This window comes from Podarcis cretensis (genome assembly GCF_951804945.1).
Source record: "Podarcis cretensis genome assembly, chromosome: 1".
NCBI classification, from domain to species: Eukaryota; Metazoa; Chordata; class Lepidosauria; order Squamata; family Lacertidae; genus Podarcis; species Podarcis cretensis.
In genome coordinates this window covers 83,958,167-83,982,200 of record NC_137170.1, presented here as the reverse complement: position 1 = coordinate 83,982,200, position 24,034 = coordinate 83,958,167, and the positions used below count along the sequence as shown (strand labels likewise).

Below are 24,034 nucleotides of genomic sequence, written 5' to 3'. Positions count from 1 at the left end.
TGCACAGTATGATACACAGGAATCCAACTGCTTTATTTATAACTTGTCAGAACTGCAAGATAGTGCATATGTTCTTATGTAGCATGCAGCATGGCTGAATGTTGCATCTTCAAATAAGCTGACACATCTCTTTAACCCGGAGCAGGAACTATACTTTGGTAAATATTTATTTGAAGTAGTTCTTCCTATTGGCAGCTGGTTGCTCAGTATGTACTGAATTTGGCCACAATATGTTCATTGTCCGTGGGCTTGTAGCTGCCAACACCTGGAGACACAAAGCGGTGATGTTGAAAAGTGAGTAGTGCTCTACAGCCTGGAAATATAGCTTTTTCATAAAATCATAGAATTGGAAGGAACCCCAAGGGTCATCTAGCCCAACCCCCTGAAATGCAGGAATCTGCAGGCATAGGAGTCAGTTTCCCATCAGATACATTTGTTGACTACTGCCTTCAACTAGCACATGCTTGTTTTATGCTGGATGTGTACCATCAGCTGAAGATGAAAAACTGCGGGGAGAGCACATGAAAGGTGAACTACATAAATAAATTTATTATCCCAGTTCTGCTTCACAGCCTTCTCTGTGTCATATCCTTTTTGCCTTGCTACTGTACCTCAAGCCTCAGCTTAGTATTCATATCTGACTTTGACTCCCATTGGAGATCAGATGTCCTCTTTAATCAAGTCTTCTAATCTCTTTATACAAGTTGGTATCTGTTCCAGATCTGAATTGCATTGTTATTTGTATGTACTGTTGTTATATTAAACTTTCTAGTAATTATTTTTTATATCTGTTATCAATTTTATCTCTTTTTACATCACACATAACATGTTATGATCTTGTAAATCACTTCACAGTGTCTCATGGGAAGCAATTTATAAATGAAATAAATAATAATAAAAGCTATCTCGGATATCATTCAAATCCAGCTCCTGAGCAACGCCAACTTTTGAGCTGGTAACCTCACTAAAGCATCTGTCTCCCTAACCTCCTTCTTTAGCCTGTACCCATGGACTCCAGTCACTGCCAAGGCAACTCCCTTGATCTTGTCTTGTGTCTCACCATTTATTAATAGGTAAGATTTGAATATTAATGGTCCTCCTTGCTCCTTGGCACTTTGATTGTATATACGAACAACACAGGCACAGCCCTGCTGCTGGTTTTGCTCTCTGTCCTACTAACAATTCAAACATAATAGAGGAAATACTGCCATTAATTGCGGAAGTTATCTGGAGAACATGCTCCCTTGTACTGCAAACGGCCATTTTGTATTTCTTTTGACTCAAAAGATTTCTTCATCAGACACTCCACCTTGGTCAAGGGGTTTGTCGCCACTCAAGAACTGCCAGTAGGTCTTGTCATCGGTGCTGCCATTGACACCATGTATAGAAATAACCATGGGCCCCCAGGAAGTTGATTCTGTTTGAAAGCTGTAAGTTAAAGGGGGAAATCTATCATTTAAGGAGGAATAAATTTCTGAAATAAATTTTAAGGGAAGTGTCCCGAAAGTTTCAGAAACAATTCACCAAAATCCAGTGTTTAAAAATGATATTCGGTGTCCCTCAAATCATGGTATTAGCTTATTTTTAAAGAATAAATTTTTACAATTTTGCCTCCTGGGTTTCACCGCCCCCATGAAATGCTAGAGTTGACACACTCGCTCACACACCCCTGCCAGGCCTCTCTTCTTTACCTGAATATAGTGGGATTAACACGCTGAGCAGCTTCCAAGGCAGCAAGCAATACGGAGCCCTTGGGCACCTTCACTGTTATGGAGTAGTTGAAATAGGGTCCTATTAGCTGATTGATTACAGTGTAGTGCACTGTAATGTTAGGATCTGTGCAAAAAGACAGGAGAAAGCAGATACCTCATGATGCCCTTAATACCTAAAGCCAGTCCTGTAGTCCCAGAGCTAGTGGGGAGCCCATGACATGATCTAAGCCTTGTTGGGAAAATGAGCTGAAGCTTTACCACTGCACTATTAGTGCCCTTTCTTGTCATAAGCTCTGCATATGCATTCAAGCAAACAGGTGCAGGATGGGCGTGCATGAAAGGACTAGCCCCAATGCCACTTCCAACATTTGCATATCAAACATACTTGTTGTGTAGTAGTAAAAGTAATTTTATTATTTATATGCCGCCTATCTGACTGGGTTGCCCCAGCCACTCTGGGCGGCTCCCAACAGAATATTAAAAACACAATAAAACATCAAACATTAAAAAAAACCTCCCTGAACAGGGTTGCCTATTTGACTTTTAGAAGACAATGATGGGAGGGCATTCCACCAGGGCAGACACCACTACCAAGAAGGCCCTCTGCCTGGTTCCCTGTAACTTCACTTCTCACAGTGCCTTTATTCATTGCTCGACAGATACAGTTCAAGTTTTTCTATCAAGGAAATTTAGTGATGATAGGGAAACTAGATTTGCCATGCAGCTGTTAGAGGTGCAGGAGATCTGTCAGGAAAAAAAGCTGACAGCCCTACTTGGCTTTTTTCATAGCAGCATGAAAAGGTTATGTTGGAAAACAGAAAACAGATTAATTTATGCCTTGCCTTTCCTATATGCCAAAAGTCTGAAGCTGCAGTTCAAGATGTTTAGGAACTTGTATGCTGCTCTTGCATTGGCTCAGGTCAACACTCAGCAAGATGCAGCCTTACCTGAGAAGCAATTCAGAGTCGCAACATCCAAGTATGTTTTGCCCACTAGAGAAGGCAGGATTTGAGAACCTGCCTCAGGAATAGTAAAGGCTCCCTCATACATCTTCCTCAGCACTTCATTGATGGTCTTGGTGCATTTCCATGCCCCAGCAGGGTAGAACTCAGTGGTAACACTGAGTGCCTGGAAAGCAAACAAGAGAGAGAAGCCTGCAGTGGAGAGAAGGCAATGGGACACACACACACCGAACAGTGATGAACATGCTCCTTGCTTCATCTTCTGATGCAAGGCAAGAGACATACCTGCATTGCCAGCCCAGTGCTATAGATGTTTCCAATGATGCCACTCTCCTGTTGCAAGTCAAGGATTTGTGCTGTGATCACATGTAGTGTCTCAGTAATGGCTCCCTCCATCTTGCTCCCCTTGCTCATTCCGTCATGCACACAAGTCAGTGCCAAAGCCACCATGGCGGCAGTATCTGCAAATCACACGTCATCATTGCCTACCGACAGAGCTTTTATTCAGCCGGAACTTGCCGGAACTCAGTCCTGGCACCTCTCAGGTGGGCACCATTGCCATTCCAAGAGAACGAAGTAGGTGTTCACGGCGAGTTCCGTCACCTCTTTTTTCTAGACAAATACAGTAGCCCTGCCTACTGAGACTATAGGGAGCACCAGGGCAAATCTCTCTTTCTGATGTCCTGCTCAGCAAAGGATGACCCACAGAAGGGACACTAGGCAAGGTGAAGGAGGTCAGCCCTGCAGCTGTGGAGCATGAAGGCTGCTGAAAAGCAGGCGCTGGGAGGAAGCAGGTCAAATTGCACCGCACGGCAGGATTTTGCACTAGGAGTCCCTGACTCTCAAACCCCACTAAGCCATGAAACTCCCCATGTGTGACCTTGGGCAAGTCACCATCTCACCCCACTGTAGCTTACTTATTGCAAGGATAAGTGTGTACACTGTCCTGACTAAACGTCTTGGAGAAAGGGCAGAATAAATGTAAAACTGAAAATTACTTTTTTTAAAAAATATGTACAAGTGCGGTAATCTTACCTACGCTGAAGCAGCCCTTGCTCTGGCAGCCTTTTACGATCTTAATGAGGGTGGCGGCGGCATTTTTGGCATCCGGACTCTTTTCCACACACAGGGCCAGGATATCTAGAGCCAGTTGGTAGTTGGTAGTCTTGGGGGTTCCAGTGTCATCTGCAACAAACATAGCTGTGTGTTATCCATTGCAGCTGCTTCCTGACCACAGCAGGCTCCCATGCTCAGCCCAACGCTCTTTGGGGTTCTTATAATGGCTAGGGACGTGGTCATCCTCAAATGGAAAAGACAGGTGCTAGCTTCAGTCACACTAGGTCAGTAGTTCCCAATGAGCTAAGTTCTGTGGGCCCCCTGTTTTCCAAATGCCAAGCCATGGACCCCCTGCTTTTGAAAATGTTGATACCTCTATGGTAGTTGTTGTTCTGCGAATGGTGCCATGGACCCCTGGGTGGGTTACACAGACCTCCCTGGCATCTGTGGACCACCCATTGGGAGCCACTGCACTAGGTTGTTGTAGGTAGCCAGTGTTTTGGGAGCACATCCAAGGGCATATTATTGGTAGCATATCAGGGATATATTCCTGAAGGATTCGGGCCTCTCAAATTCAGTCAGCTGAGAGCCACAATCCATGCAAGAGCTGGGAGAGGACACAGCCTAACATTGGAAGGATGGGAGGAGCAGCCATTTCTCTTCTTACAGTAATGTTTGATCTCTTCATTGGTTTTCTCTTCCAAGGCACTGACCACGTTGACATGTCCCCCTGCTGTGGGGACATCCTTCAGATCCACACAGGATGATTGGAGAGATAGGGCATAAAGCGCCACTTTGCCAGAGGTCATCTCTGCAGAAAGAGATGGGGAAAGACAGATATTGTGTCTCAAACAAACATGGCTTGGTTCACAAACCTCTAGTACTCCAAATGGACAACTAGGGAAAGCTGACCCCTCTCATTCTCGACATCCCACCTTTTATACCCTTGATATCCTGGATCAACCGCTTTGTTGTTGTGGAATCTCGACCCCCAGCCAGGTTCAAAGCCATCACGACGCTTGGACTGGGTGAGCTCTGCTGCTTCACGCCATTTTCTAGCTGAGTCTGGAGACCTGTAACCAGCCACTGCTGAGCACTGGGGACAGCTGGAACCGAGAAAAGCAGATATTCATCAAGAAGCAACAACTGTCCCCAGAGCACTTACCTAACTTTTCAATAGGACTGCAATTCAACTTATGACAACACACATTTTTTTAAATGTTATTTAAACATTTATAAACTGCAATCTCATGGAAAATATAAAAGTACAATACTACTATAATAGCTTCAGTAAAAACATCAGGAGCATGCTAATAAATTGGCTAATGAAAATAAATCATGTTCCCTAGTAGATTGAACACTAGTGTTTTTGAGATACATCTAAAAGAATGCAGGAATGACTTCTGCCACTTCTATCAGCACTATAAGTATTGTGGAAGCACCTTTTAAATCTGCCCACATTGAATGGGGCTCTGTGGTAACTAAGGGTGCTTACAGACAGGTATATATCATGGGACAAGTGCTCCTCGTTGATTCAATGTTTTCTGCAGCATCCTTGCGACATTGTTATCATAAAATGCTAGCCCACCCATGTCACACACCCACGCCATTTAGTCCAGATTCACCCTTCCCAGTAGGAAATCCATTTGGTTTCTGAAGACCTTGTCTCCAACAACCTGCTTGTGAAACCTCAACGACCCATTGGCAGTACGTTCCTCTAGAAGCACCCTAAGCTTTTTAATACTCACCGCAAGCCTCACTAGTCACTGTGCAGAACATGCACAAAAGGACAACTGCCAAGAGGGACATTTTGGACTGGAGTGAGTCTGTCTTTCTTTGAAGTTTCCAAGAACACCAGAAGTTGGCACAGGTCGAAAGCCTGTTTGGGCTTCCTTTATATAACCTGCAAGTGCAGCTCCGGTTCCCTGCCTCCCAACCTTTTGCTTTTCAATTGCCACATCACCTCTGGTATTATTTAATTTGTTTATCTCTGTGACTTCCACAAGGTGATACCAGTGAAAGTGAAGGTTAATCACCATTCATGGGGAAATGGTCATTTGTTTGTAAAGTGTGACACGCTCCTTACAGAGACCAGGTAGTGCTGCCTGCATTTAGCATTGGCCGTGACATCTGGGAAGTGGCTGAAATTAAGCCCACTGGCATCTCCCCCACAGAACCTTCTCAGACAGCCTTCTGTTTGTTAGGAAGGAAAAACTGCCCTGCAAAATTGTCTCCTGGGCCAAATTCCATGATTTCTTATTTACTTGTTAATCTTTAAAACAAATTTATAAACCACTTCACACCATGAAATGATCCAAGTAGACAAAAGCAGAATAAAACACAAGCTCTAAAAGCAAGAAGAGCCATATCCACAGATTATTTTAAAAACCAATAAATAAATTTCTGCAGATACACAATTAATATTCCATAAATGCCTGGGTTACCCTTCAGTGAAAGCCTTGTTAAGCAAAAAATATATTAGATACCTAATCATCATGACACAAGGCACCTGCCCAAGTTTGGCTGGTGATTGATTCCAGAGGACTGGAGCTGCAGCACTAAAAGCCCACTTTCTAGTACAAGCTAAGTGCACCTCTGAGGCATGCAGTACTTGCAGCAGGGCCCCATTTGTGGAGTGCAGTTGCTGTTGCAGGGATAGGTGGAGTGAGTTAGGGATGAATAAAATATTAGGAGCTCTCAACAGTGACCAGAAAAGAAATGGCAAACGTATGCTTAGTTGGAGAATTGGGAGAGGGCTGTGGAAACAGGCACCTTTAAAAAGGCAGCAGAGTAGTTCTGCAAGCTCGCCTGTAGAGATGGTGCTACTGTTCACTTAAGGTTTTTTTGTGTTATTTTAAGATGGATAATTGCAGTCTGAAAGAAGGATGGGTGGCTAGATAAATAATTTGTGTATATGCTCCGTAAAAGGTGTGTGATCCAAGCGTGGCAATTCCACGCTAAACACTTAGTATGGAATGCTCTGGACTGCTTACTCCAGTAAACAGCACCGGCTCTCCTGAGTAACAGGCAGGGGCATTTCCTGTGCCTAGTTATTGGCAGTCCTTAACCGGAAACATCAGGGATTGCACAGAATTTTGAAACAATGACTGTGGTTACTGGAGATGTACAAATATGTCAATTTCAGTGTCTTTATTTCTCCTTTTTCTAGTCTTAAGTTCAGTTCCTTACATTTCTGAATCATTTTTGCAATTAAATAAAGTCCCTGTGAAGATCCATCAACATGTAATGAGATTACATTCACATGTGGTGGATTTGTGATAGGCTGTGGATGAATGCATCATCTTATTCAGTAGATCAGTCACCAGGAGGAGCCATTCCTCACTCACAGCTAATGGGGGACCAATGATCACATCAGGAGCCTTTTCCCCACTCTTCCAATACTTATCCTGAAGAGAAAATGGGAGGGATGGACCATAGTATAGTCCTTCAGTAGCTCTATAATTTGGAATGATGCAGACAAGACAACCCACAGTTCACTCTGGGCCCTGCTTCCCTGACTGTTGAGCTGAACTTCATTTCCCTTTAAATCAATGGGATAAGTTAGTGCTGAATCATGATATAGCTAATGTCTCATTACATACTCACCCCTAACCCTCATCTGTAATTCAAGTTTATTTTAACTGAGTTGTAAGCCACTTTGAAAGAGCAGATCTTCAAAACCTGTATGTCCATTGGTCCGATGTGGAATGCAAGTTGACATTAATCCTTGCCTTACTCACCTATGATTCTGCCTCAGCTTTAATAAATTAATTGTGATTATTTTGCTCCATACTGTGCCCTTTTTTTCTTTTGTATTTCTCCTTTGAATGCAATCATGACCTATTAATATTATTACAGGCATGTAATACATGCCTTTGCATTTTTAAATTTCTGGTATGGGCTTGGATACCTCCAGAAATTAATGACAGTCTGGGTTGTGTCTGGATAGTTTGTTTTGCCCTGACACAATACTTGGACCTGACAAAGGAGTATCAATAGTATCTGTAAGTATCTGTTAATATCTGTAAGTACCTTGTAGGCTGAATCTGGACTCTATAAACTAACAGTATTTGTGGTGCTGTCTATTGGATGCTGAACCTCAATGGCCTATGGTCAACCTGGGTATTTTTTTAAAATACACAAATAGTACAAAATATCAAAAAGCCTTCAGAGGTCTTCTTCCAAAGGGAACCAAACCTGGGTACCACGGGAGTCAACTCCTAGGGGCCTTGGGGGCTTCAGACCCCACAATAAAATATTTGAGGTGGCCAGGCTCCCACAAAGTTGATGGACATTCTGATTCAAATGGTGTGCATGCACTGTGTCATGTGATCAAATATGCAGGGCGGGGCTTACCTGGCCCCCCACAATATTTTATTCGTGTTGGCACCCCTCCTGGGTAAGCACTGCACTCCTGGAATTTTCCATCATGTGGAGAGCTGGGGTGAATATAATAATAATAATAAAGCAAGCAGGAACATACATTATGCTCTCTAAGCCAAGAGAAGCTGTGTGATGACCTTTAGTAATAGCTATTTTGTTGCGTTTTACTTCCTTGTAAATAGTAGCAGCTAGGATTGCCAGCTGATCTGAAAAAATCCAGTCTGGCTTCCTTTTACTCATTAAACAGCAGTTTGGTTTGCACAAGTCCACATGTAAAACTAAGAATGGAAAAGAGGTCGCCATTATCATCACCTTGCTAAGGTCTGCAGATTAAGTTGCTGTAAAAATTACAGGAGTAGGAATCAGGTTGTTGTTGTTGTTTTTTAAGTTGGCAACTCTGGAAGCAGCAGGAGGAAAAGCCATACCAAGGCAAAGTTCTCTCCCCCAAGATATGTGTGCATACACAGCGATTGTCACCTCATTTTATCAATTCTGAGGGAGAGGTCTGCTTCTTAACCCATGTTCGGCATTGGATTCTGGAGAACAGATATTTAACCCTAATAAGAAGCTGATAATTCGAAACCATCATCCTTGCCTCTGTAGGAGTAGCTTTCTTTGAAAACTCAGAACTAATGCCATCTTCCCCAGGGATAACTTCTAAAACACACATGCCACTGACTGACTGCATACCACTAATTAAGAGCAACACAACTATGTCCATAGAAGGATGTAGAAAACCCAACCCAGCATATTTCAAAACAAAGAAATCTTCCTCTTCATCCCTCTACAGACTTTTTTTGTGCTGCTCTCATTTTAGGAGCTTCCCTTTCGCTGGACCATTTGCATTATTCACCTAACAGCAAGATGCTAATGTGAAAAGCACAAGTGATGTTGTCTATATACAGTGGTACAGGGGTACCTCGGGTTGCTGATGCTTAAGGTTACAAACGCTTCAGGTTACAGACTCTGCTAACCCAGAAATAGTACCTTGGGTTAAGAACTTTGCTTCAGGATGAGAACAGAAATCGTGCAGCAGCAGGAGGAGGCCCCATTAGCTAAAGTGGTACCTTAGGTTAAGAACAGCTTCAGGTTAAGAACAGACCTCCTGAACAAATTAAGTTCTTAATCCGAGGTACCACTATCCATCGGTTTTCAAATGTAATCCTTTCGAGAAGACCGTTTGAGTTCTGAAACATTTGAAAACCAAAAACCCAATAGCTGACAGCTAGGCCTCAGGATCTTGCACTCAGTGGAAGCTGCTTGGCATGTTTGATTTCTGAGTCGTGTTCGAAAACCGAAGCATTTACTTCTGGGTTTATGGTGTTCAAAAACTGAAATGTTTGTCAATGGAGACGTTTGAAAACTGAGGTACCACTGTATATATTTCCAAGAATAAGAGGCACAGAGGAATGATTGTGCTATGGAGTTTAACAAGCTGTTATTGTAAACTGCCCTGAAGTAATTGGGTAAAAGGACTGTGTATAAATATTTAAAACAAATAAATACAAAAATAAAACTCATACATTTTATATTGCTGTTGTGCCAACCTGTGTGTTACCTGAAGAAGTATCATACAATTACAACCTCACCCTGAGGCCATGTGATCTGCAATAGGGCAGGGATTGGGAGCCTGTGGCTTTCTAGATGTTGTTGGACTCCAGCTCCCATCAGCCCCATCCAGCATGGCCAATGGTCAAGGATGATAGGAGTTGAAGTCTAACAGCAGCAGTTTCCCCATCCCGATAGCAGAATGACAAGATGGGGCAGCAGTGCAGCAAGGGAGGAAGACCTTAGAAATGGTACAGGGTTCTAGAGAGCTCAAAAGCTTGCAAACTATTTTGTGACATTTTGATTGGCTAATATGGATTTTGGATTTTTTCTTAGGGGCCAACACAGCTTCTTTTATCTATTATATCCCCAGTATTTGCTGCTGGACCAGTACAAAAGCCAGCAACCTGATTTCAGAGATGAAGCAGTGCAAAGCAGAGACAAAGAGAAGGACTAAAGGGGAGGCAAAAGAAGAGACACAAGAGGGAGACCAATGAAATACTTAAGCTGATGTGAAGTGTTATAGGGAAGCTGCAAATTTCTGCCATTCTGGGACATTAAAAAAAAAATAATCCCTGAAAATAAATGAGATTTGGAAGCACTGTATCATTATGACCTAAAGGGAGTGAAATTCAGTTGACAGGCTTTTCCTACTTACTACAGTCCAGGCAGCATTGTCCTTGGATGAGAAGCAGAAACACCAATCCCAGCAGAGGTCCCATCATCATTACTCAGATGCAGTATGTGCCTCTTGGTTGCTCTTGGAATGTGAGCACTACAACCACGAACCAAGCTATGACAAAGAGGTAGGTACCAGGGACTCCTCCCTTATCATGTTGCTTCCCCATAGCAAGAAAGAGATATTGAGCAATGCTAAGTAATGTGCTTAGATGTGTGTCCCTGCCCTGCAGGAAAGTACAGATTGACAGAATGACAGTTCTTAATAATGTGTTTCATAGGCAGAAGTAGAAACAGGTAGAAACTTCCCTGTTTAGGGAAGTTTTTAATGTTTGATGTTTTATCGTGTTTTAATATTCTGTTGGGAGCTGCCCAGAGTGGCTGGGGAGACCCAACCAGATGGGCAGGGTATAAATAAATTATGATGATGATGATGATGAAGTGGCAGTTCCATTTGCCTTCCTCCCTGTTCCCACTGGCAGAGAAAGGGTTGTGTGGTGGGTGCAGCTTGCCCCGGGTGTCATCCCTGGGGGAGGGTTGACATCGCCGTGGGTGGTGTCCCCCAGGAACGCCTGCCAGTGGTGGCGCACCCCCTGGACACTAGCCCCACCCCCCACAGGCAGCTAGCCCTGCCCCCAAGACGCTAGCCCCACTCCCATGGGCACAGCATGTGTGCCATTCCAGGTACTGGAGCAGCTAGCTCCGCCTCTGCCTGTTCCCGGTAGATACAGAAGGGAAGGGGAGCTAAATAAAGAGCAAGGCCTACAGGCTTATGGTTAGAGAAACATCTGTAAGAACAGAGTAATTTCTGATGAACGATCACTTCATAAACAAATGCTGAACAGAAGTAGATGTGAACATGGGATAAGTACAAAACTGCATGAAAGCAGTAGACCAGAACATATTATTACTGTATCATTATAGGCAAATGGTTGACACATGCAACAATCTGAATTTCATTATCCAGATGTTGTTGGACTCCAGCTCCGATCAGCCCCAACCTATATGGGGGATGATGGGAGTTGTAGTTCAGGAACATTTGAAAGGCAGCAAGCTCTCCAGCCCAGCAATAAATGCTTTATAACTAAGCACGATATTTTAGGATTAAGTTCCATTGAACAAGCAAGGGTGAGAACATTTGTGTAGGCACAGGCTGTCATTTATTCCAGGATAGAAGGGCAATCCCCCCCCCCCACATAGCCCCAAGTCACAATCATAAACATACTTACTTGGAAGGAAGGTTTATTGAAACCAATATGGCTTAATCCAAGTGAATGTTTAAGATTAGAGTACTGGGCTTTGGATGCTTATTGGTCACATTTCTACTGGAATACAAGGCAATGGCTATGGGAGAAGCAGGACCTTCTTCAGGTGTTGATGATGTGAACTCCTCCATCGTAGACACAGCTTGCAAATACCGGTATGTGTAAATGGTTGTTGGCATCTATCTGTCTCTAGAGACAATGAAGTGCACCTCCATGAGTGAAGACAAACTGCTGTGTTAGCAGCACTGAAATGACCTCCCCGAAGTGCAAACCTGGGCCGTGTATGTGGAGGTCCTGGGCCACCCAGACCACAAGACTCCCCTCTCAGCCTTGCTGATGTGGTCCAAAGGAAAGCAGAGCAATACATTTGGCACTAGCTCGGCTGCAGGGGTTACCGGAAGGAGGCATACAATATGCCATCCAACCAACTGAGGCACTTAAGATTTGTGTAGAGCATTTGTTGTTGTTTAGTCGTTTAGTGTCCGACTCTTCGTGACCCCATGGACCAGAGCACGCCTGGCACTCCTGTCTTGTGTAGGGCTTATATATTTTTAAATAAACCACATATCATAAAGACACCACAGTGTCCATTGTGCCTCATTCCAAAAGGAAACACGAACTCTGGGTAAGTGCCCGGAACCCCTGGAATCTCTCACCCCTCAGAGATTGGAGTAGTGTTCAACAATGTATTTGTGGCCTCTTTCAGCGGATGGAATGTGTTACACCTGCCTTTCACATGTTTTAATATGTTTTAAGGTTTTTATTGAGTTTTAGCTTCATACATGTTTTAATCTTTGTACTATTTTGTAAGTGGCTTTCAGTTACTTTTTGTTTTTAAAAAGTGACTGATAAGTGAAATAAGTAAATAAAATACAGTATTTTAGGATGTAAAAGGGAGTGGTGAAGTATTATTTCATGCTACTAAAGTAAGCTGAAATTTCTGGATATAAGATAATGACAGCAGAGAAATACAAATTCAATCTGACTATAACTCTTGATTTACACAATATTCTATGACTTGAGTACTCAAGAGCAAAAGTGGTGAAAAAAACTGAAAAGGAACATCAGAATAATCTTACACACATTTGACTTCTCAACAGCTGCCCATGATTAAGGCTGTAATCCCATTCACACACCTGGGCGGAAGCCTTAATTAACTCCGTGGGCCTTACTTCTAAGTAGACATGCTTAGGCTTCTGCTGCACTGCTTCAATTACTACCATTTACTAGGGAGTAAGCCCCACAGACCACAGTTAGACTTGGACTGCAATCCCAACCATGCATCTAGTCCTATTGGACTCAATGGAGCATACTCCCAGATAAGTACATTTAGGATTGCATCTGCCCCTCTCCATTGCTGTAAACAACCAAGTGGTTGTATATGTATATGCCATGATTCAACATGCTCCCCCATTTGGTCCTCGAGCCTGAGAATGAAGGACTCACCAAGTCTTCCATATACAAACTATCAATGATGAACTTTCACAGGCGGTTTACATAGGACAGCGCCTCTGAGGTGATTATAATTGTTTCATAATGAATTGCTAGAAAATGGCTACCCAGTTTAGAAAGGGAAATAGAACCTTGAATGAGCAGGTTCCATTGGAGGATGCAGAGACACCTGAGCAATGCATGGACTATAAATGGAGCCAATGGGAGAGGAGGACACTTTCTTTCCCACCTGGCTGGTAGCTGTGAAGGATGGAGAACCACCTACGGCTGTGGGCTTTATTTCTTTTAGCTGCTGCTGTTTCTGCCCAAAATAACTCTGGTAAATGCTGGGGGAAGAAGGGGAAGTTGAAATTCTCTTGTATGGAAGGGTTAACTAGGAACTGTTGAAACTTCTTCTTTTTCTTTTTTTTTTTGTAATGGTATGCTAACTCTCATGGGGTTGGTTTTAATAGGTGTTGACTTTGTCTTTGCTGTTAGATGCTTTGTGTTGTTCTTAGAGGAAATTCCTCCTGTTATGAAACCAGCCAAGGTATAAGGTCATTAAAAAACTAGTCTGGGCAGTGATTGGTGGCAAATGTTTACTATGAAGCTGCCTGGTACTGGCCTGGATTGACTGACTGATCTAAGTGGAGATAGCTGGACAACTTTCTTTAACTTGCATTGAATTCATGGGGAGGTTGTTTCATGCTAGCAGGCTAGCTTTACTAGCTAGGGCTAACTAAAATGGGTGAGGGGGAATATTTGAATCTTCCAGAACTCTTCTTCAGACAGGCTGTTACTCAAAATGGGGGATAGATGTGGAATGAGGAAGAGAAAAGCCCTTTATGATAGAAATACCAGAATGTTATTGGATGGAGTAACCAGGATGTGATGGGCAAACATATGAGTTACCGTATTTTTCCATGTATAAGACTAGGGTTTTTTACCAAAAAATTAGGTTTAAAATTGGGGCTCGTCTTATACACAGATAGCGCTGAGGGGTGTTTTCTTAATTTGGAGTCCCCCAAAATAGGGAGTGTCTTATACATGGGGGCATCTTGTACACAAAAAACTATGGTATGTTTCACAAAATGAGAAGTGGGAGTGGGGAAACTGGCCATGAAGAAAGAGCCCAAAGGTCACTGGAAGGTGGGGCAGCAGCAGCTTTCTGTTGAATCAGGCTTGGGTAAGGGCTGTGACCTCTGTGGGGCTTCCTCTCTGAGGAAGCATACAAAGAGGAAGGCCATTAATTAGACTGCACTGCACCAGGTTTCCAGCTGCACACTGGACAACTTGGACAAAGCAACAAAAGGAGCCATTCCCCACAATTATTTTGAAAACTTAAATGCCAGCAGTTACTTAGGCTCTAGTCCAGCCAAAAGCAGAATCCATTGAATTGCTGTGAGGCAGACCTCAAGAGAAATATGTGGTAGGCTTTATGTTAATAAAGCTGAAGATAGATTTTAGGTGGTGCACTAGGTAGATAGAAGTTAAATCGGGTATTATTGGCTAGTGCTTGGAGGGTGTGAAGAAAACCCATTCCTTTGGGCAGTTTTGCCTAGTGGCTGGAGGGCCCACCCAATCCAAGGTGGCAGGTGATAATCATCTGCTTCTAGCATACTTTTCGTCAGTGTTTTCTTTTCTGGGGGTACTCAAGGGTATGCAGCACCAGCAACTTTCCTCCCAAATGTTAAAAGAGTGGCACTTGTTATTGTTATTAATATTTTATTATTTATACCCCGCCTATCTGGCTGGGTTTCCCCAGCCACCCTTAGCCTTTATTGGCATAAGTTTAAACAATAAAATCATACAGAGTCATCCAAATACATTAATAATCCAAACACATACAATATATAAAAGACGTGATAGCCACCACTGAGAAAATCAGTGATGTGGCACTTATTGTAACAACTTCATAGTGAGTACCAGCGCCTTTTTTCTTATTCAAAAAAACAAACACACACACACACACACACACACACACACACACACTGCTTCTCTTGATAGGCTAAACTTTCCATTCTCCAAAACACGCACAAATTGTAGGTCCATCTGGGGTGGGGCCATCAAAATGTCACCACAGGATGTTATTAAATATAATGTCAAAAGTAATTAACAATTTTTTGAGTCCTTAAAGTTGACTTTGTGACCTTCTGGGGAACTTTTTTCAGCCTGATGGCCAAGTTTCCCTCTAGGTTTTTGTTTTGTTTTTTTGTTTTGAAAAAGCAAGTCTCTGAACATGTGCAATTTCATGTTTTAAGCTGAAACTCGCTTGATGAATGATAGCACTACCAGGAGCACAGGAATACATTGGGGTTTGCTTCTGCTGACCTGATGCTGAACCCATTTACTTGGCAATAGGTCTGTTTTATTTTAGAAAAAGAGAACTTTTTAAAAGTAAAAAACAAACAAAAGAAGCATCTGTAACTGTGTACGTATCTCTCCAACTGCTCCCTAACTGCAAATTCTTGAAATTAAGAAGGGAGGATGGTGTGACAACCCCAGTGCATCATAGCATGGCCATAGTAGGCCAACCAAGGAGATGTTTGCTGCTTCCCCCATCACCTGCCACTCTCTCTGGCATCCTATTTCAGGGATTTCAATAGGCGTCTGGTTAGCCACTGTGGAAAGCAAGATGCAGGGCCGAGAGGGTGCTTGGCCTACTAGCTGCCATATTCTTTACAGTAACATATTGGTTATGTTCATGACTGTAAAATGATGTGTGTCAGTGTTCACTAAATAACCCGTCCTTGTGCTTTCTGCAGTGTCTGTGTCATGTGGCAGCTCGCACGTGTTGATCACAGTGCCGGTGGATCTCTTTGGGACGGGCGTGGCTGTTGGCGTTCATGAACTGACCCTGGGATCTGGCTGTTCCGTGACTGCTGTTTATCAAGATGTGCTGCAGCTCGAATACCCTCTCCATGCATGTGGAGCCATCAGAGAAGTAAGAAAAGCCTACACAGAATTGAGGAAGCTGGACTAGATGGATCTCAAAGATCCCTTCCAAATCTAGGATTCCAGGATCCTTTGTGACTTGTCTGGGTTATATACAGAGCTGTAGCTAGGGGGCGGTGAGGTGAGCCCCCACCAGGGTCGCAGGCGAGGGGGGCGCAAAATTGGCTAAAAATATATCCATAAATATGTCTATAAATAAAATATTGATTATTGCCTCATAAGAAAAGGTTTTAAATAGAGGATGAGTTGAATGGGGTTTTAAATAGAGGATGAACTGAATGGGGGGGGGCAAAGGGTGATGAGCAGAATTTCTTTAAATGCTCTTTCATGAAATCTAACCTGATTGTGTCATAGCAGTTTGACACCAAAATATAAATTTAACATTCTAGCATTATGCTGTGTAGATGACAGTTTCAGTGGACTTTGGGGGGTTTGCACTTGCCTCTGTACTGCATAGCTTTGATTTCTGCTTTGAACAGCTGGGTGGTAAGAAGACTGGGAGTTTATATAGGCTCGATAACATTGGGTTTTCCTGAAATGCTATCTCTTTCACAGTCTTGTAAAAGATCCTAAAGACTTACAACTTATATCTGGCTCCTAGTTCCTCCCAGACAGTATCCACTATAGAAATGTTCTCTACTACATACCTTCCGCTGCAAATGGTGTGATCCGGACCAGTCAGTTCTCACATCCCATAGATTGTTTCTACCTAAGGTAAGTCTTGGTTCTGGAAGGAATATTGTGCAAGTGAGAGATGCTGGACTATCCCATTAATGTAAGAAAAGAAGGTGGGGCCTTCTTCTTCTTCTTCTTCTTCTTCTTCTTCTTCTTCTTCTTCTTCTTCTTCTTCAGATTTGCAAAAGACAATAAGCAAAGTAGCAAACTAAAATACATTTTTTAAATTAAAAAAACCCAGTCATAATGGTAAGGAGAATCAGTGCTGTTTTTCTAGAAAGGGAGGTCCTAGAACTCACCATTCTCTTAGAATGGCCATGGCACCCACCTGAGAGGTGCCAGAACTGAGTTCCGGAGAGTTCTGGCTGAAAAAAAGCCCTGAGGAGAATAAAAATAAAAGAGCTAGAAAAAGAATGAGTAGCATAAATGTGTAGCATATATTCAGTCATGGGATACAAGGTTCATATGTATACAAAATATATCCAGGACTCATAAATGTCTACAGATAAAATCATGTTTAGTAGGAATATGCCAACCATGAAATTGTTTTATCATATAAATCACAAACAGCCCCCAAACAGATGCAAAGTCTGAGGGGTCTGCAACGCCTCTGGCAGCATGCCTCTTATGCTTTTGATCACATCTGGTCTCCAAATACTTAAATGTGTGGATCTAGCTTCTCCCATTGGCTATCTGGCCAAGGTAGCATCTTTCATTCTAGGAAGAATGTTTTAATGGATGGATTGCGTTGAGGAGATGTTGAGATGTCTTGGTGTCTATCCCTGAGGTTTGATCCTTAGCAAAGTGTGGCAATTTAGTTTGCAGCTGCTAAAACACCATGTACTTTGGGGGCCTACAAGAATAATAACAGCATACAAAAAGAAAGAAGAGGCATGTGATGCATAAGATCTGTCCTACAGAAAGAGCAATAAGCCTTCTGAATTATATAAGAAGGAAGTAGATGAAACCTGGTTTCTTTTCTAGGTCATGGAATGTCTCCTCACTTGGAATACAGCCCACATGGATCCCTTTCAAATCCACCGTGATGGAAAATCAGCACTTGGAGTTTGCCCTTGAAGTCTATGACAGTGAGTGCTCTTAATCAGCTGGCTAGCATGCCTCTCTCCAATTTAGTTAAACCTAGAAGCAGAGTTGCCCACTTGATTAAACATTGGTTGGAAAGAGGTGACAATAGTTTATTTGGGAAACAAAAGGTGTTTTCTTATAGGGTCATTTGCTTCTGGTGGACACATGTTCCATTTGCACCTCTGCAAGGTTTTTTGGGGGGTTTTGTAAGCTTTTATACAGTAATGGCTGGTGGTCTTTGGCTCACAGGCTGCATTCACCCTTGGCCAGTTCCCTTGGCCTCGGCCCAGTATACCTGAAGGAGCGCCTTCACCCCCATTGTTCTGCCTGGACACTGAGGTCCAATGCCGAGGGCCTTTTGGCGGTTCCCTCACTGTGAGAAGCAAAGTTACAGGGAACCAGGCAGAGGGCCTTCTCGGTAGTGGCATCCGCCCTGTGGAATGCCCTCCCACCAGATGTCAAAGAAATAAACAACTATCTGACTTTTAGAAGACATCTGAAGGCAGCCCTGTTTAGGGAAGCTTTTAATATTCAATGAGCACCTTAAAGACCAACTAAGTCAGTTCTTGGTATGAGCTTTCGTGTGCATGCACACTTCTTCAGATACACTGAAACAGAAGTTTCCAGACCCTTCTATATAGTGAGAAGGTGGGGAGGGGTATTACTCAGAAGGGTGGTGGGAATGGGTGATTGGCAGATAGCTGTGATGAGCCTGTTGACGACTCTTAACGACTGCAATAGGTCTTACAGGAAAAAGCAAGGGGTGAAAAGGTGAAAAATGGCTTTGTCATGTATAATGAGATAAGAATCCAAGGTCTTTGTTCAGACCAGGTTTCTCCATGGTTTTAAGTTTGGTAATAAGTTGCAATTCAGCAGCTTCTCTTTCCAGTCTATTTCTGAAATTCCTTTGTAGTAAAACAGCTACTTTGAGATCTTGTATAGAATGTCCTGGGAGACTGAAGTGTTCTCCTACTGGTTTCTCTGTCTTGTGATTCCTGATATCCGATTTATGTCCGTTTATTCTTTGGCGTAAAGAGAAGCTGACTGGAAAGAGAAGCTGCTGAATTACAACTTATCACCAAACTTAAAACCATGGAGAAACCTGGTCTGAACAAAGACCTTGGATTCTTATCTCATTATACATGACAAAGCCATTTTTCACCTTTTCACCCCTTGCTTTTTCCTGTAAGACCTATTGCAGTCGTTAAGAGTCGTCAACAGGCTCATCACAGCTATCTGCCAATCACCCATTCCCACCACCCTTCTGAGTAATACCCCTCCCCACCTTCTCACTATATAGAAGGGTCTGGAAACTTCTGTTTCAGTGTATCTGAAGAAGTGTGCATGCACACGAAAGCTCATACGAAGAACTGACTTAGTTGGTCTTTAAGGTGCTACTGGAAGGAATTTTTTTTGTTTTGACTATGGCAGACCAACACGGCTACCTATCTGTAATATTCAATGAATTATTGTATTTTAATATTTTGTTGGAAGCCGCCCAGAGTGGCTGGGGAAACCTAGCCAGATGGGCGGGGTATAAATAAATCATCATGACCATCATTTATTAATATTTCAACCTTTTTGAGTCCATGGCTCCCTTGACCAACTACCTTCTTTCTGTGGCACCCCTGTGGCACTCAGGAGCCCAGCAATGTCACCCCTTGCCTTCAGAGCTGGCAGCCTCTCACTCTTTTTCGAAAACCCTCCCTCGTGGAATGTTCCCTTTCCCTCCACTCTCCTTGGGAGTCCTCTGGGCAGACACTGCTGCTGCTCCTGGTCTCTGAGCCAACCCCCCACCCCAAAGAAAGGTGCCTCCTCATGCCGCCCCACAGGAGCCTGGGAAGAGGATGCCTCAAGCCTTAGCAGCGCAATGGAGACTGGCTGAAGGTGAATGTGAGGCCACCATCTTTCTCATCTTGGGAGGCAGCGGTGGGTGCCACCAGGCCAGCATGGTGGAAAGGCTCCCCTTCAGCACCCGGCACTCAGCTCACAAGCAAGCCTTACACAGCAAACACAAGGCCAGTGCAATGCCTGTCTGCCTACCTGCCTGTCCGGCCTCCCACTTGTCTGTCCATTCCCAACAGCAAGGGATGGTGGACTGGCTGGCTGGACTCCCTCGCCCACTTGCTTACTCCAAGGCCACTTCAGCTCCTGGCAACCAGTACCCCCTGGCCAGCCCCAGAGGCCCCATTCACCTGGGGAGCTTGTGGCCAGGGCTGGTGCAACAAACAGCTGTGCAAGCCTTTGAGAAGCAGAGACTTGAGGAGGTATCAGAGGAGGGAGGGGAGGAAAGAGAGGGGTGGAGATCACTGTTGCCTGTGGCACCCCTGGCCATCATTCAAGGCACCGCAGGGTGCCACCGTACACTGGTTGAAAACCACTGCACTAGGGGCTAATTGCCAGGGCTGGGCATGGGCACCTCATGCTCCTGCAGAACACATACATGCACAGACACATAGGCCCCTCCTCAGCTGATCAGTCAGTGGAGAGGTTACATTATGCAGTATGTTTGAATGTTAAATGTGTAAGTGTATGACTAGAGACAGCGGATAAAACAAACACCATTAGATGTGCTGCTTGCTAAGTGTTTAATGGTTATTGTATTTATTTAAAAACCAATAGAAATCTTACCCAAGTCCTTCCAAATAACCTGGAAGTAATACCGGCAGGTGAAGTGCTGTGTTCTAGCAAGGGAGCTTGTAGTTATGTGGCTCTTGCCTTGCTTCTTACTGACGTGTATGTAGTGATTCTATGTTCTTCCTTCCAGGTACCTGGTCAGCACCCAGGTCTGACCCCACTTACTATCTTGGGGATCTAATCAACATCCAAGCATCAGTAAGGAAGGGCAGCCATGTTCCTCTGAAGATCTACATTGATGAGTGTGTCGCCCGGCCCAACGCTGAGTCCTCTGTGAAATACGAAGTCATCACAAACCATGGGTAGGAGATGGGGAGTGGCAGGCCCAGGCATGGGGGGATGGCAACAGGGGAAAAGAAAACTGGAATCAGTTCTATGGCTGTGACCACATTCAACACTGAAGTTAATTGAAAATGGGACTTGAGCTAGGGGTGGCGAAGCTCTTCTAAGCTAGGGGTGGCAAAGCTTCCAGATGTTTTTGGAGGGCAGCTCCCTTCAGCGCTGACCAGCAGAGCCACGTGCTGCCGCCACCATTGTGTTCAGCTGGATCCAGAGTTTGCTACAAATTGTTGTTGTGCAAAAGAAAGGAAGAGATATTAAAAACTATATGCCTGTTGAAATAAGAGTACGTTCACTTCTTCTTTTTTCTTGATAGATGTTTAGCTTGTTTAGAAATTGACCAGCTCTGCCATGAGTGTGGCACTCATGCCAATAATAGGATGGAGGAAATTGGATCCTTCATGCCTGCTTCTGTCTGTATTGCAGGTGCCTTGTAGATGGGCAGCAAAGCAACTCCCGTTTCCTCCCCACGCAGGAAGATGGAATCCGCCGCCTCCAGCTGGACACATTCACCTTCATTGGGGCCTCCAACCACCAGGTAGAGGGGGAAGGGGGGGAGGGAACTGAACCTCTGATATGGGACTAGTACTACACTAGTTTTATGGTCAACTGCTGTTTGGGGGGGACAGTGGAGTTAGTAAGCATGTGGAAAATCTAATGTCAACTTTATGGATGAGACATTGCCTCACGTCAATGAGTCTGTGTGAGTGATGAGGGCATCCTTCTGTTAGCCTTCCAATTTTCCCATCCTGTGAGGGCTCATGGGCCATGTTGTCCCGTCCCCCCATTTATCTCACAAGGGGCTTGAATGGCACATCCACAATATCAGATGCATCCTAGTTTGGGCGGTGCTGGTGAGAGTCTTTGAGTCTCCATGCCAGGCATTTGCACTCTGCCACTGGGTTGATGAACCTGCCCTTGTGTGTGTCAGATTTAGTTTTGCAAGGTCCTCCCTAGCCTACAAATGCTAGGAACAGAGTGGCAACCTAATGTACAACCTAATTTGATTGTCTAGATCTACCTCATATGTCACTTGAAGGCGGTGCCTGTTGGCTCTGCGGACCCTCGCAACAAGGCATGCTCCTATGACCTCACTACTGCATCATGGAGTTCCTATGAAGGAGGAGATTGCTCCTGTTGTGGTTCTCCTAGTGGATGTGAGAGCAAGAAGAGGAAGAGAAGGCAACAGCAGAAGAAAGGTGAAATCCTCTCCCTAAAACCTATTTTGTCTCATTGACTTTATGTACCTGCTAATCAAAAGGTTCAAAAGAATGACTGCCTACTGCAGAGATGCAGTTGGACTCCAACTTCCAGTATTCCCAAGTCACAATGGTCAGTGGTCAGGGATGGATGGAAATTGTATTCTACGTCTGAAGGACACCATGTTGACTTCCGCTGGTCAACTGGCTCCATTTGGCGCCCAAACAGAAGCAGCCACTTATTTGTAACTTGTATGGCTTCACTCGCTCGTTTCACCATAAATGCTGGGAACAACATTTCCAACCATGACCTATATTTGGAGGAGAGTTAAAACAGCTTGCCCTGTTCATTTCTATACAAGAGCTGTACAGAGAAGGCTGAAAATACTGTGTTAAGGCAGTGGGGTGACAACAAATGGGCGAGTAGGTCTGTATTCGTGAGCCTTTGATTTGTGCTTCCTCCTTGCAGGATTGTCTGGAGAAGCCAACCTCAAGCTTGGTCCCCTTGCACTGAAAGGAAAGCCAACAAACAGCTCCTCCACACTGAATGACATCAGCACTTCTGAGACAATGTCTGTGGTGACCAGCTATGCCACACTCAAGGCTCCCCAGGCTGCTGAGTTGCCTGCTAACCAGAGGGTGACTATTATCGTGAGGGAGAGAGTGAAGGAAGGATCTGGTAAGAGCTTCAGAATTAATAGAGAATGGTCCAAACACAATGATAAATTTTTCAGCACAGCAATGACTTAAACTGACAATACTAATTATGTATGTTAACATGAAACAACCAAATTGAGCTGCACAAAATCCTGGCATGGTTTTGGCCATAATATTTAGGAGTGAAATAAGATGGAATAAAAAAATAGCCCTCTTGCATTTTATAGCAGGGGAACAGGCCCTTCAGTTTGTCACCTAGGAATTCCATGAGATTTGAACAAGGTTCTGTCACTTGGGCCATATGGGATGGCATTGTTTTGTGTAGACATGGTGCAAGACAACTAGGTGTGAACAGCACCAACTCCGCAATAAATTGCTGTGTGGAGAAGGGCCTGTAGATGACGTCCCCTTTCTGTAAGGCTTGATTTGAGCCTGGGCTCAGATCCAAAACCTGTATTTGCCCCCAGCAAAAGTGCCTTTTGGCATTGGCAGAGTATACTTTCCTTGCCACTGAAAAGCAACAACCAGTTACTTTGAGACTGGAGGCCTGTAGGTCTAAAAGCCTTGACACCCAGTAAGCTCTGTATTTTATTGCACAGTGCCTTTCTAAATTTTGAAGTACAAATAGTTCTGTGATGTGGATGAAGTAAGGAACAACCAACTTTATAACATCTCTGTGAACTGCCTCTGTTGACACTCCTCTTTTCCCTCCCTTCCACCAATAGGGTTCTTCCTCCATTTCCCCTTCTCCATTGCCACCCTGGTCATAATAACTACCTGTGCCTTCATTATATTTCTGTCGATTATGGGCTGCTATTGCTCCAGCAGACGGTCCCGTCGTGGATATCGCATGAAGACCATCCGTGCAGCTTTGGTGGAAGTTAGTGCCGTTGCCATGGCACCTGCAGCAACTGGCTCAGTAGCTGTTGTTACCTCTGGGAAATCCAGAGCTATCTCCAAGAGACCTGACAGGAGAGTAGCCAGCAGCTAGTGGGCAAATGGCTTCTCTCCGAAGATTCAGCTGTTCAACAAATAAATGATTGACGGTGCAAAAACGCAAAAGTGTGGTGGTATTTTATTAAAAACTGTACACAAGGGATTTGAAGTGGAGAGTTAAAAACAAAAATGGAAGGGCAGGCCCATGGATGTATTCCTCTGCTCTCTAGAAATTGCTTGCCTAGTGGTGCCTGTGAAAGACCTTAGGACCTTTTCGAAATTGGAAAGTAATGAGGGAGAAAGGTGATTCAGTTTGCATTTAAAGGTGAACCTACCAAATTCACAGTTCCTGAAATTATACGAGTTCTGAAGCAGCGCCATCCTTTGAAATTCACTCTTGTCCAAATTTTGCAATGTGGTTCTCCAGTGAAGTAATTTGTTCATAATACTGCATATGTGAGTGAAAATAACATGCAAAAAAGTATATTGGGGGAAATTGTGCTATGAAAACTGTG

General features: G+C 43.9%; 2 protein-coding genes across 3 annotated transcripts; one reads left to right on the top strand and one right to left on the bottom strand.

Annotated features, from left to right (window-relative positions):
- Positions 1-12: 12 nt before the first annotated feature.
- Positions 13-10,444, bottom strand: CBLIF (cobalamin binding intrinsic factor). 2 transcript variants are annotated; one of them, XM_079954003.1, is made up of 9 exons: positions 10,320-10,444; positions 4,666-4,836; positions 4,398-4,541; positions 3,710-3,859; positions 2,960-3,135; positions 2,660-2,840; positions 1,692-1,836; positions 1,310-1,428; positions 13-265 (listed from the first exon to the last, which is right to left on the bottom strand). In XM_079954003.1, the coding sequence occupies exons 1-9, from the start codon at positions 10,387-10,389 to the stop codon at positions 204-206; spliced, it is 1,218 nt and encodes a 405-aa protein (XP_079810129.1). In that variant the 5' UTR covers positions 10,390-10,444; the 3' UTR covers positions 13-203. The 2 variants fall into 2 exon arrangements, with proteins under 2 accessions (XP_079810129.1, XP_079810130.1); XM_079954004.1 differs by lacking the exon at positions 10,320-10,444 and adding an exon at positions 5,479-5,617.
- A 2,861-nt stretch (positions 10,445-13,305) lies between these two features.
- On the top strand, positions 13,306-23,645 carry OOSP3 (oocyte secreted protein family member 3; the record flags this gene model as incomplete). The annotated part of the gene is made up of 9 exons (XM_079965487.1): positions 13,306-13,375; positions 15,801-15,979; positions 16,592-16,704; positions 17,650-17,753; positions 20,519-20,690; positions 21,154-21,265; positions 21,743-21,926; positions 22,396-22,605; positions 23,309-23,645. 9 exons carry the CDS (start codon positions 13,306-13,308, stop codon positions 23,572-23,574), a joined length of 1,410 nt encoding a protein of 469 aa, XP_079821613.1. The 3' UTR covers positions 23,575-23,645.
- Between the last annotated feature and the right edge of the window lie 389 nt (positions 23,646-24,034).

What these genes read in the sequence shown, in the direction of transcription:
- CBLIF (XM_079954003.1), bottom strand. Translation starts at nt 10,389, where the DNA reads ATGATGATGGGACCTCTGCTGGGATTGGTGTTTCTGCTTCTCATCCAA. An exon ending in ACAATGCTGCCTGGACTGTA is followed by an intron (nt 4,837 to 10,319) that starts GTAAGTAGGAAA and finishes TCTCGGTTCCAG; the next exon opens with CTGTCCCCAGTGCTCAGCAG. An exon ending in CGACAAACCCCTTGACCAAG is followed by an intron (nt 266 to 1,309) that starts GTGGAGTGTCTG and finishes TTGTGTCTCCAG; the next exon opens with GTGTTGGCAGCTACAAGCCC.